Genomic DNA, 13,703 nt, shown 5'->3' on the forward strand with positions numbered 1-13,703 from the left:
ACGGTTCTATGAATACCTACAAGACCTTCTAGAACTATCACCCAAAAAAGATGTCCTTTTCATTATAGGGGACTGGAATGCAAAAGTAGGAAGTCAAGAAACACCTGGAGTAACAGGCAAATTTGGCCTTGGAATTCAGAATGAAGCAGGGCAAAGGCTAATAGAGTTTTGCCAAGAGAACGCACTGGTCATAGCAAACACCCACTTTCAACAACACAATGAAGACTCTACACATTGACATCACTAGATGGTCAACACCAAAATCAGACTGATTATATTTTTTGCAGGCAAAGATGGAGAAGCTCTATACAGTCAGCAAAAACAAGACCAGGAGCTGACTGTGGTTCAAGTCATGAACTCCTGATTACCAAATTCAGACTTAAATTAAAGAAAGTAGGGAAAACCACTAGACCATTCAGGTATGACCTAAATCAAATTCCTAACGATTATACAGTGGAAATGAGAAACAGATTTAAGGGACTAGATCCCATAGACAGAGTGCCTGATGAACTAAGGTCAGAGGTTTGTGACATTGTACAGGAGACAGGGATCAAAACCATCCCCAAGAAAAAGAAATGCAAAAAAGCAAAATGTCTGTCTGAGGACAAATAGCTGTGAAAAGAAAAGAAGTGAAAAGCAAATGAGAAAAGGAAAGATATTCCCATTTTAATGAAGAGTTCCAAAGAATAGAAAGGAGAGATAAGAAAGCCTTGCTCAGTGATCAGTGCAAAGAAATAGAGGAAAACAATAGAATGGGAAAGACTAGAGATCACTTCAAGAAAATTAGAGATACCAAGGGAATATTTCATGCAAAGATGGGCTCAATAAAGGACAGAAATGGTATGGACCTTACAGAAGCAGAAGATATTAAGAAGAGGTGGCAAGAATACACAGAAGAACTGTACCAAAAAGATCTTCACGACCAAGATAATCATGATGGCATGATTACTCACCTAGAGCCGGACATCCTGATGTGAAGTCAAGTGGGCCTTAGGAAGCATCACTACAAAGTTAGTGAAGGTGATGGAATTCCAGTTGAGCTATTTCAAATCCTAAAAGATGATGCTGTGAAAGTGCTGCACTCAATCTTCAAAGGTAGTTGAGGATTATAATAAAAAGCTCAAAGCAGCAGACAATTTAGAGATACAAGTTAATAGCTGAATACAGAATATGTACAAGATAGATATGCACAAGATAGAATATGTAAAATGAAGAGTTCTTGGATGTCACTCTAAACAGCTCCATCATTTAAGGGGCTGCAGTCATGTGACTTTATTGTCTCTTTATATCTCTAGTTATGGCTCTATGCTAAAATATATTTGGGAAGACAAACCCTAATGCTGAGTTTTTAAAAAACACTTAGTAATGGTAGAAGATTGCTAGATACTAAAATCTATTAGCCTTTTATGGCACAACACCCAGAAGGTACCTTGGCATTATGCTGAAAACAAATCAGGAAAATGACAGGAAAATATGCTGAGATTTCATTTAATTTATCAGCAACTGCTAGACTTATTATTTTAAGTAAGGTCTCTAAGAACCAGAGATCAAACTGCCAACATCCGCTGGATCATCGAAAAAGCAAGAGAGTTCCAGCAATTCATCTACTTACGCTTTATTGACTATGCCAAAGCCTTTGGCTGTGTGGATCACAACAAACTGGAAAATTCTTCAAGAGATGGGACTACTAGACCACCTGACCTGTGCCGGGAGTCAGCACACGAGATCCCACCCATGACAATGTCATGAGGAGAAGACCTGACAAAAGCAAGGCAGATCAGGACTTCAGGGATTTAGAAAAGCTGCCCCGGCGCTCACCTTAAAGATGATCTCTGTCTTTCTGATGCTTGCTGTATTAGACGACTCCCTAATTTCTGTGACACGGGTAGAAGGCCTTCCCTGATCTCTCTCCAAACAGAATCAACTTAGAACTTGAATCAATATGTCCTCTGGACGGTGGTACCCTATAAGATTATCCAGGATGAAAGGAGTGTTTCAATCTAGACCCCTTTGCTGGCATTCTAGCCTGCTTGGCAAATGCGTACTAATGCACATGACTGCTCACAACACCTTAATCATAAACAGCATAAAGAACCTGATCACACAAAGGGCCCTAATAGGTACAGAGCCCTTCGGGGGTGGGGAAGCCCTATTAGATAACATAAAAATATTATTCTAAAAGTAGTTATAGTTAAAGATTTAGAAAAATAAGAGTTCAGAATTGTTCATTTTAACCAGGAATGCTAAACAGGGGCTGCCTCACCAGAGCTGCAGAGTCTTTGTGTGGTAAACCTTTTAGATAAATTTAACTAATAACTTCTGCAAAAGGACTGACCTTTGTGTACATTAAAGAATAGATTAGGAAAACAGCTTTGCATTCACCTAGGTCATAAAATGTCAATAGGCCCCAAGGCCAGAAGATAATGTACAAGACCCTCATTAACAAATAAGTATGCAGAAAACACCCTGGTTTCGTGAAAGAACAAGCTGATGTAATGTTAAACTATCTTCCCCTTAGAAATGTACTAATTTAGGGTATAAAAGCCACTGTAAAAAATAAAGCATTGCCAGACTCTGCCAGACCCTGCAGACACTCCCGTCTGGTCATTCTCTCTCTCTCTCTCTCACTTTCTCTCTCTCTCCCTCGAAGACTTGGCCCTATAAGGCTGGTCTCATGTGTCTTCTCTCTTTTTCTCGCCGACGCCGTTCATCCTGAGGGTACCCCTTGATCCTGCCGAGGCTGGACCCCGGCAGACCTGCCTCCTGAGAAATCTGTATGCAGGTCAAGAAGCAACAGTTAGAACCGGACATGGAATAACAGACTGGTTCCAAATCAGGAAAGAAGTACATCAAGCCTGTATATTGTCACCCTGCTTATTTAACTTGTATGCAGAGTACATCATGAGAAATGAATCATGCTAGATGAAGCACAAACTAGAATAAAGAATGCAGGAAGAAATATCAACAACCTCAGATATGCAGATGACACCACCCTTATGGCAGAAAGCAAAGAACTAAAGAGCCGCTTGATGAAAGTGTAAGAGTAGAGTGAAAAAGTTGGCTTAAAACTCAACATTCAGAAAACTAAGATCATAGCATCCAGTCCCATCACCTCATGGCAAATAGAAGGGGAAACAATGGAGAAGATCAGAGACTTTATTTCTTTTGGGTTCCAAAATCACTGCAGATGGTGACTACAGCCTAAAATTAAAAGACGCTTGTCCCTTGGAAGAAAAGCTATGACCAATCTAGACCACATATAGAAAGCAGAGACATTACTTTACCAACAAAGGTCCATCTAGTCAAAGCTATGGTTTTTCCAGCAGTCACATATGGATGTGATAGTTGGTTTATTTAACAAAGCTGAGCACTGAAGAATTGATGCTTTTGAACTGTGGTGTTGGAGAAGACTCTTGACAGTCCCTTGGACTGCAAGGAAATCCAACCAGTCAATCCTAAAGGAAATCGGTCCTGAATTGGAAGGACTGGTGCTGAAGCTGAAACTCTAATACTTTGGCCAGCTGTTGCGAAGAACCAACTCATTGGAAAAGACCTTGATGCTGGGAAAGACTGAAGGCGGGAGGAGAAGGGGACGACACAGGATGAGATGGTTGAATGGCATCATCAATGCAATGGCCATGAGTTTGAGGGCTCCGGGAGTTGGTGATGGAAAGGGAAGCCTGGCGTGCTACAGTCCATGAGGTAGCAAAGAGTCGGACATGACTGAGAGACTGGACTGAACTGAAGAACCAGATAAAGTTATATAAAAGATGAGATCTTTCAAACAGTGATGAATTGTTTAAAAAATCAATTATTCATTTCACAAATAAGTACTTTGGGAATCATGTAGACGATGTAGGAAAAAACCAGGACCTGGAGTAAGTTAAATTAAGGAAAATGACCAGTACATTTTTTTAAATAGATAAGACATAGTTGCACTTTTCCTTGATTAATTTAGTACAAGGTTCCCCCTGGTGTTCAAAAGTAGATACAGCAACCCAGATCCAAATCTGCTTTTATGTTTGGAGGGCTTCCCCAGTGGCTCATAGGGTAAAGAATCTGCCTACAATGCAGGAGACCAGGGTTTAATCCTTGGGTTGGGAAAATCTCCTGGAAAAGGAAATGGCAAACCACTTCAGTGTTTTTGCCTAGAGGATCCCAAGGACAGAGGAGCCTTGTCGGGTTACAGTCCACGGGGTTGCAAGGAGTCAGACACAACTGAGCAAGAAACACATTTTTGGTAGCTCTGACGGTAAAGAACTTTCCTGCAGTGTGGGAGACCCAGCTTTGATCATTGGGTTGGGCAGATTCCCTGGATAAAGGAATGGTTAGCCACTCCAGTATTCTTGCCTGGAGAACTCCATGGATAGAGGAGTCTGGCGGGCTACAGTCCATGGGGTCACAAAGAGTAAGACACAACTGAGTGACTTCCACTTATCTTATAATAATCTGTTTTTCAATAGCTTCTGGACTTTTTCAGGAAAAGATTCTACTTATTTTATTCTCTTATTATATTCCTTATAGAGTATTAATAGTTAAATCCCATATATCAGCAGTTTAGTTTTATTTATTTGTGAGCAATGTTTGTTTTCCTTACCATCCATTCCAGTTAAGTTTTCTGGATACTGCTCAAAAGAAACAGACACTATTTAAGAAGTGAAGGGAGAGAAGGAAATTTGCATCCACTCTGAGGTTACCATGCACCAAGCAGTCTACCTTCCTTGCTCTTTCCTCCATCTCTCCTCAATGCCAACATACTAAGGATGTGGTATTCTTGGTGCTACAATACAACTGTGAACAACCTGAAAAGTCCCCATGTCATGGCACTCAAATCGTGGTGGCAAAGACAGACAATAAGCAAACTTCTAAAATGAAAAGACAAAGAATCCTCGGCAGTGATAATTGCTACTGGTGCCCGAGAGACATGAGGTAGTCAGGGACATCCATTCTGAGGAATCTGAGTGACATAAGTGAGTCGAGAGGCTATCTGCAGGTTAGACATTTGTGGCTGAGAGAAGAGGGGGTACACAGCCCCTGGCATATTCCGGAAACCTCAGGAGGGGTATGGCTGAGAACGGTGACCAGAGGGTGTGGTGGGAGAGGTTTGAGAACAGGAGAAAGATGTGATCCAGCTCCCATATTAGAACAATCACTGGAAGTCATGAGAAGGATGACTCCAAGCTGACTGGAGTTGGGAAGGGGTGGAGAAGGGGGAAATCAAGACTTTAATTTGGGATGTCTTCAATTATTACAGACAAACTCAGGACACTATACATTAAGTATTAGACACAGCGTAGAGACTACAAAAAACAATCAGAGATTTAAAATATAAAAAACAGAGAAATAAAATCAAAGGAGAGTAAGTACATTAAGCAGTGATTTATTCCAGTCTGTATCTCCAAAGGCCATGGCCTTTTCTCTCTGCTGTGCTGCCTCTCCAAGGCTCTGTGTGGGTACCATCCAGCCGCAGGGCTGGTGTACCTCGGAGACACACTACGGTCTTTCAGGACAACCCGACTTAAATAACTCGTCCCTTTCAGAAATCTGACCTCATCTCTCCTCATCAGAATTATCCATGATAACTGACACCTTCCTTGATACTTTGAAGCCTCACCCACATTTTTTTAGGGGAGGGAGGTCAATGCATGGTTAAGATCATGAGCTCTGGAGCAGGACTTCTGGATTCAAACTCTACTTCTGTTAGCTATGAGGTGTGCATGCTCAAATTACAAAATCTGAACAGGGAGATGGTAGTTTTACAGTCAAATCGTTTGTGAGATATTACCAGGACACATTGTTACAGCGAGCGCTGTCCTGGAAGCCTGAGAGCAAGTTTGGGCTCACATTCATTACACATTGAATAGAAAACAGCATGACGTAATCAATCACCTCAGGCCATCGGCCACGTGTAGCACGATTCTGTGCTGCAGCGTTCTGGTAAGACTGGTTTTGTCTTGCTGAAGCAGGCGGTCCAGGGAACCCTTGGAGGCTAATTCCATCACCAACATTCGAGGACGAATCCCAGCTGCCAGCAAAGATATTAAGCTGGGATGGTGAAGATGGCAAAGAACCACCAGCTCCTGCAAAGTCATTAAGAGTAAACGGACTGTCAGTTCTCACCCAATGCCTCCTCCCGTAAGTCCATCAACACTTGGAGAACAGTCTTCCCTGAGTAACTGCATTACAGCAAACTTCCCATTTCTTCTTCGAGCTGATTTATATTTTCTGCGTTTTCAGAATTAATCGACTGGTTTTGCAACTACACTGTGAATTAAACATTTAAGTTCTCTTTTTCTATTTGATTTGCTTTATCAGAACATTCAATGCTGGGACAATACGTACACTGTGGCAACATTAACAGTTCATTCAGTCTTACCTACTGAATCTTCCTTAGCCACAGATTCCAGAGCAGCCACTATGGATCAACTGCACTTGGCGTCTGAGGAACAGCCTACCTATTATCTCTGGTTTGATGACTAGAAAGGTTTACAGAGAAGAGTATCTAAGTCTACAGAAATATCTGGCATTGCCCCCTACCTAAAAGCTCTCTAATGACTTCCTGTTACTTTCGGATTGAGATCGCATGCACTTACACAGCCCTCACGGCCTGACCTGATCTCTCAAACCTCATCTCCTTTCTTTCTCCTCCTTGTTCACCACCTGGGTTATTAAATCCCCAACAGCCCAGTCCCAGCATACACCCAGCTCCTTCCTTCCAGCCACAGGGTATTTGCCCTTGCTGATCCCTCTGCCTGGAAATCTCTTCAACCTTCACGTAGCTAAAGTTTTTTTGCCATTCAGACCTTAGCTTAAAACTCTTACTTCCTCAGAGTGATCGGCCCTGGTTATCCCCAGATGTAACAATCTCTCTCTAATCCAAGAAGTTAGCTGGAACAGAGAGGTCTCTATCCTGATTCTAGGCCATATTACATGAGACTTTATCATCTCTTTCATGATATGGTTGTTTTTGAAGTCTATATACATTTTATTCTGTATATTTCACTCTACTCTGAAACTATACTTGAAATTTACAGCTTCTGTGGTATTAAATTTATTCAGGTTTTAAACTATGATTTCAGCCAGAGCTCTGCTTCTTAACAACTAGCTTCAAAGATGGGGAGCATCAGTGCCAACTGCATTTATCAGGAAACCGAAGTATGAAGAATTCTGCAAGCTGAAGAATAAAGGCTCAGAGCCCTAAGAGGAGATTTTTAAGAACACAGGCTTCAAACTGCAATCATACTTCTGGAATAGATAAAAATCTTTTTTTTTTCCTTCTATGTCTGATTAGCTCAGTTGGCTATATTTGATGAGAACAAGTCAATTTAGCTCTGTTTTCTTTCATAGGCACAGACAGAAGCCTAATCCAAATTTCCTATCCTAGAAAAACAGCTCACTGATTGCAGACAGCAAGGAGCAAAAGACTGTAACAGATCAGCCCTGATTCATAACCACAGGTAGAATGACCCTCAAAATGTAGCACTGAACACTGAAGTGTTTTCCTTTAAAAAAAAAAAAACCACATTACCTACACCCTATTTTTCTATTTCTATTATTTCCTTGGTTCATCTAGCTGCCCATACACTAATCAGTCCCACATGCTTTTCTAGTGTTCTGATTTCCAACAAGGTTTCCTGAGCACGTTACATAAAATTTGAAACATGTTGAAGACTAATGATCAAGACTGAAAAATCTATTTATACAACAAACTGCCTACAGACAGAAAAGAGATTGTACCCAGATTTGGTTCACTGATTTACAAAATATTATATACAAAACATTTATTAGTTTATTCCTAGAGCTACTGTGTAACTTTTGGTACTAATAATTAAAATTACTCCAGGACATTTTACACAGACATGAGATTTTTTCATTATTCAGAGTAACTAACATATTGCAACTGTACTTTTTGTTTATGTTAGTTATTTAGATTCAGATATAGGCACAATTTTTTTTTTCACTAAATCAAGAAAAAATAAGAATGAATAGAGTTGAGTTCTGGTGTAAGATTGCAGAATCCACACTGGATTTTATCTATCTTCACTGTGTCTCTCTCACTCATCCCTACTGTTAGGAAAGACTCAGAAAAAAAGAAATATATCCCCACCAGTATTCAAAACAAGAGAGGGCAATAAAGTGACTGCTCTTGGTTATGCAATCAACTTTCATTCTTCCTCAGAGTATCCTGGACTTTTGCTGTGGTACCCAGCCCTCATCTAAACAGCTGATGAACTTTAAGGGGAACTGATTCCAATCAGTCCATCACGGACTGCATACTGCAGTCCATGGGGTTGTAAAGAGTTGGACACGACTGAGTGACTGAACTGAACTGACTCCAATCCCAGCTTCAAGGGAAAGGGGAATTTTTTAAAAAATACCCTGCTCATTACCACAGTGATTGGTTCAACAGCACAGGCCTAAGCCAGTCAACAACAGCACTGCCCTGAATATTGGTGCTTGCTGAAACAAGAACATGCCACTTAACTGAGTCCAGGAGAAGTTTTCAAATGGACTATTGTTGTATGGATTTTGGTTCCTTTGAGTTGCAAAAATGCCAAAGAGGTGCCCTCTTTTCTTTTGGACTTTTGAGGCCTGGAACAAGAATTCTCAGAATACTGCCTTTTGTTTTTCAACAGGAGAAACAAAACAAATCTATTTCACTCCATATGGAAAGGACAAAAGTGGGATTTTATAGCAAAACTCAACTTCGAAAACAGGATCAATACAAGCATGTGCCAAACAAGGGTTCCAGAAGATTAACAATGTATTATTTAATGTAATAATATTGCTGCATTTCTTACTTGTCTTAACAGCCTAAGTGATGTATGTTTATTAAAAATCTTCACAGCCACTTCTTCTCCTTTGTACGCAGCTCGATAAACAGATCCAAAACTGCCGTCACCTTTCAAAAAGAAAGTACAAAGCACTTGGGTTAATCTGTGCAAGCAGAAAAACTCAATGAATTGTATCTTTTGTAATTATATCTGTTTTGAAGAGTAATCTGATCCACGAGTTTCACTGAATCAAGTCTTCTTTAATGCTTGCTCTTTCTTCTTCTACTCCAAGAACCAAGATGCAACTAAAGATATTGTCTCTAGCCTTTCTGCCTTCCTTTTACATACTTTCTACTCAATTACCTCATGCATTCCCTAACTTCATCTATCTCTGTGTGCAAAGAATTTTCACCTTTAAATCGATAGTCACAGCCACCACCTGAAGTCTACCCTATATTTACAGCTCTGTGTTGGAGATAACCACTGGTGTGCTCTTCTGAATCTCAACTGCATTCCATCAAAAGTCACATTCTTCATCTTCTCTCCAAAATAGTTTTTATCCTACCTTTCATACATCTGATAAAACAAAACTCTTTTTGTGGTCATTCTGGAGTCAAAAACCAAAAATTTATCAAATGACTCATAAGATAAAAGTGCCTCATGCCAGCCCCACAGCTGACCAGCTGTTCTGCGCTGCCTCTCTTAAGCCCAAGCCTCCCTTTCCATTTCCACTATAACTGTACCCTCTTAGTACCTTCATGCTTCCTGCCTACACGTGGGGGCCTTATGACTTCATTACCCCTAACTGATTCTCTCTCTCCTGAAAAATTAGCTCTGTAATTACATTTTGATTATGTCATTCTCTTGCTCAAAAACAAATCATTCTACATTGTCTGCCAAATGAAATCCAAAATCAAGTTCATATTCATACCACAGCCCCAAGTTCCCTTTGTGGTTCTCCTCCTGGTTCTACTTCTTTCTACTCTCACTCTCTAGGCTCTGGGCCAGTTGTTCTCCTCCTAGATTTGGCTTTGCAGTACATCTGAAGAGTTTTTTGAACATAGGAAAGCCTGCATCTATCCTCAAAGATTCTGATCTAATCAATCCCAGGAGGTACCATTCATCAGGAATTTTTTTCTTTTAACTCTGCTGGTAACAGCATAAACCACCAGGGTTGAGAACAACTGATCTAGCAAACTGGAATAGCCAAAATTGCTTAAACATGCTTTCTATCTTCAGAACTCCATCCCTTGTTATGCCATAATTTACAGAGCTCTTGTTTCTCCTTCAGTTCAACCAGTACCTTTCTGATTGTAAAATGTTTTTAGAACAATTTATCTGGTTTGTTTAGCTCAGTGTTCTCAATCAGGGTAGTGATGCTCCTGACCTCCAACCACCACCCTTGTCAGTGTTTGGAGACATTTTTGATTGTCACATCTAGGATGGGGTGAAATGATACTCCTGACATCCAGTGGGTAGAGACCAAGGATACTCCTAAATACCATGCAATGCATAAGACACTCCCCATAACAAAGAACTATCCAGTTCCAAACAGCAAAAGTGCAGAGGCTAAGAAACTCTGATCTAGATTGCTTTTTGTAAATAAACATAAAACTTATGAATTTATTTGAAATGGGGTCAGTGTATAAGGAGTACTCATAAACATTCTCCTATCTGTGTGAAGTGTGTGTGAAGTGAAAGTCACTCAGTCATGTCCGACTCTTTGCAACCCCATGGACTGTAGCCCACCAGGCTCCTCTGTCCATGGGATTCTCCAAGGCAAGAATACTGGAGTGGGGAGCCGTTCCTTTCTCCAAGGGATCTTCCCAACCCAGGGATTGAACCCAGTTCTCCTGCATTAGAGGTGGATTCTATACTGTCTGAGCCACCAGGGCCCCACCTATCTGCTAAATAAGAGGATAAAACACAGGTGCTTTTGAAGGTAGTCAAAAGTACAAACTTCCAGTTATAAGATAAATAAATACTAGGTATGTAATGTACAATATGATTACTATAGTTAACAGTGCTATATAATATATATGGAAGTTGTTAAGAGAGTAAATCCTAAGAGTTCTCATCAGAACAAAATTTTTTAATATATTAATTTTTAAATTTTTATATATATTTTATATTTTTTAATATATTAATATATGCAAGGATAGATGTTAATAAAGTTATTGTGGCAATCATTTCACCATACATGTAAGTGAAGTTATTACGCTGTACACCTTAAACTTATACGGTGCTATATGTCAATTACATCTCAAAAAATTGGGACAAAGCACAGGTGTTTCAAAAAATGAACTTTTTGAACACTTCTACATAACATTGCTCAAAATGTGTCCATTAATCCAAAACACATCTTTTAGTGCAGTAAAGAGGTATATTGGGAGAGCTGTATGCGATGGCTTGAGACTCTTTCAGAGAAAGAAAACAGTATGCCTGGTACTTGCCTGTATCTGTCAAATGTTTGGGGTTGGTTAAGATTTAAGATTCAGTGTTGACAATTCCACATTTTATGTTAACCTACTAGTACTAATATATTCACTTCCAGAGTTCTAAGGTATTTAAAATCATCCTAAATTTCCCAATCAATGTAAAAAATAAAGGCACAAAGGAGTTTATTTACTCCTACATGTCATATCCCAAATTTTAGACTTGGTTTATTAATAATATTAATATTGTGGCATATATCTTAATCATCCTCTCTGTGAAAATTTAATTAAAATTAAATGTAAATATTCATAACACCAACAAATACTCCACAAAGTCAGAACTGTCTTTAAATACTTTACATTAAATAAATTCAATACTCTTCTCAGCTCCCAAGGACTTTCAGGAATGTTCAGAGCTTGAGTACATCACCAATCTAATATTTTTGAATTTTTAAACCCAAATTGGTTTTTGTGACTATTTTAATGAAAATTTATGATTGTTATATAGAATAACATAACTGCCACTATCACTACACATAGAGGTGTTCCTCCTTTACTTATTCTTTTTGCAACTAGAAAATGGCTGAATTACTCCTCTGAAAATTTCCTAACTGCCTTCCCTATCACTGACAATCAAACAATTAAAACCAATGCAAGGTTGTTTCATAGATACCTATGCTTCCACAAGGGTGGAAACCTAGTGTACTAATGTGTGTATGCAAAGCAAATTCCAGATTTGTAATACATTACTTTAAAATATATTATCCCAAAGGAAAAACACTACAAAAATGAAGACACTAAAAATTATGACAATTTAATTATATGTGAATATTTGCTAGATTATAAATAAAAACTGTACACTAACTTTTATTCTCAAACCAACAAAAACAGTTACCTAAGAGAAACTCTGGAGCTTGTTCAAATTCCAATTCATCATTATTCAACATAATATTTCTAGGCAGATCAGCCAAAATCAAGTCAGGAGCAATCTGAGATATTGGAATTGTCAGCCTTGGTTGATCTGGATTTACTAGAAGGTCTCCTGAGAAGTACATAAAACATTTTTTAAAAAGATAAACCTTTAAGACTGTACATAAATTTGTCCTTTTGATTTACAGAAACAATCACATATTGTCTATGCTTTTGAATCACTCAATGTTCACTTTCCAATCTTATTTTTCTTTAGAAAATTTGAGAATGTTTTAAAAGTTGAGTTACTCTCTATCTATTTGGAAGTTTAAAAACTCATTCCTAGGTTCACTCACTAGAAAGTAGAACTCAGAACTGCCTAGGCCATTGATATATGACTAGGAAATTATATATTCTTTACTTTCACAACATTCATAGAAGACATCATATGGCTGACATTACTAAGTTACTTCCATGTATCATCTATTTTAATCTTTATCACAATTGTATGGCATAGTTTTGGTTAGTAATCTCACTTCACAGATGACATAACATTGCTCAGTAGTCAGTATTCAAATTCTCACACCAACATTTTTTCTGAATCTAGAGTATAAGATCTTACTGGCAATAAATGTATTTTTCTGAACTGTTAACTATAATTGAATGTAGTATCCTCTAACTTATCCCTTATAAATATGAACAATAAATTTTTACATTTATTTCAAAACTCACTTCGCAAATATTGAAAGTATCACTTAAAAACATTTGTAAGTTGTGTCAACACATACATACCTTCTTCTGCTTTCTTCATCAAGTTGTCAAGCAATATTTTTTGATGCTCTTCACCATCATTAAAACTATATAATGCCCATTTCTTCAGCAGAGTTTCTCCTTCACCACAAATATCAATCTCCAATAATCCAGGAAACCACTCTTCCATGAGAGAATCAATGTGGTCCACAACTTGGCCCAAAAGAACACAGCCTGTGAAATCCAAAGAAAGCGTGATTAACATCCTAGCTGAACCTTATCCTGTCACAAACTGAAAAGAACTATAGAGACTTTTTTAAAAGTTTTGATTTCTTTAGTGGTACAATTCAGTTTTGAATTAATTTCCTTACCTTTTCTACAAGAAGGAACTGTAATTTTTAAGAAACTCTCTGCGTGATGATCTAAAACTTCAGATCCTACTAAGCAGTAAGCTTCAGGAGACCAATTCAAGTAGATGCCTTGTCGCCAATACATTCTGTTTGGACGAAGTGCTCGTTCTGAAAGAAGTTTAAATGAACCCAAATATAGCTACTAATTATTTGTTGTTCCATAAACTGTAGGGGAAAAAAATCACTGCACATACTACAAGTGACAGTAATAGAGGTGTATTTGTTTTGAAGGAAAGTACTGGAATTGTTAATGATATGTTATCTATTAAATATAATATTAAATATTTTATCCTCAATTTTGAAATGAAGCAAACAAATGCCCAGTAGATTACCTAATCCAGATTTCAGGTTCATGGTGTCAAGCAGTTTAACGTATGTAATAGATGAAAAAGAGAATCATAAACAGCTCCCCATAACTTTTAAAA

At 38.5% G+C, this 13,703-nt stretch overlaps 1 protein-coding gene across 5 annotated transcripts in view; it reads right to left on the reverse strand.

Annotated features, from left to right (window-relative positions):
- Positions 1–13,703, reverse strand: part of LRRK2 (leucine rich repeat kinase 2) — a 192,376-nt gene that overhangs the window by 57,045 nt on the left and 121,628 nt on the right. For all 5 annotated transcript variants that reach the window (XR_011483287.1, XM_070454571.1, XM_070454570.1 and 2 more), the window contains 5 exons: positions 13,240–13,386; positions 12,911–13,102; positions 12,105–12,251; positions 8,802–8,902; positions 5,890–6,080 (listed from right to left, as the gene is read on the reverse strand). Coding sequence is in view for 4 of the 5 variants with exons in the window: in XM_070454571.1 (XP_070310672.1) it covers positions 5,890–6,080; positions 8,802–8,902; positions 12,105–12,251; positions 12,911–13,102; positions 13,240–13,386 (778 nt within the window). In the remaining variant the exon portion in view is untranslated. The remainder of the gene's footprint in view (positions 1–5,889; positions 6,081–8,801; positions 8,903–12,104; positions 12,252–12,910; positions 13,103–13,239; positions 13,387–13,703) is intronic.

The sequence above is a fragment of the Odocoileus virginianus genome, chromosome 24 (assembly GCF_023699985.2).
Source record: "Odocoileus virginianus isolate 20LAN1187 ecotype Illinois chromosome 24, Ovbor_1.2, whole genome shotgun sequence".
NCBI classification, from domain to species: domain Eukaryota; kingdom Metazoa; phylum Chordata; class Mammalia; order Artiodactyla; family Cervidae; genus Odocoileus; species Odocoileus virginianus.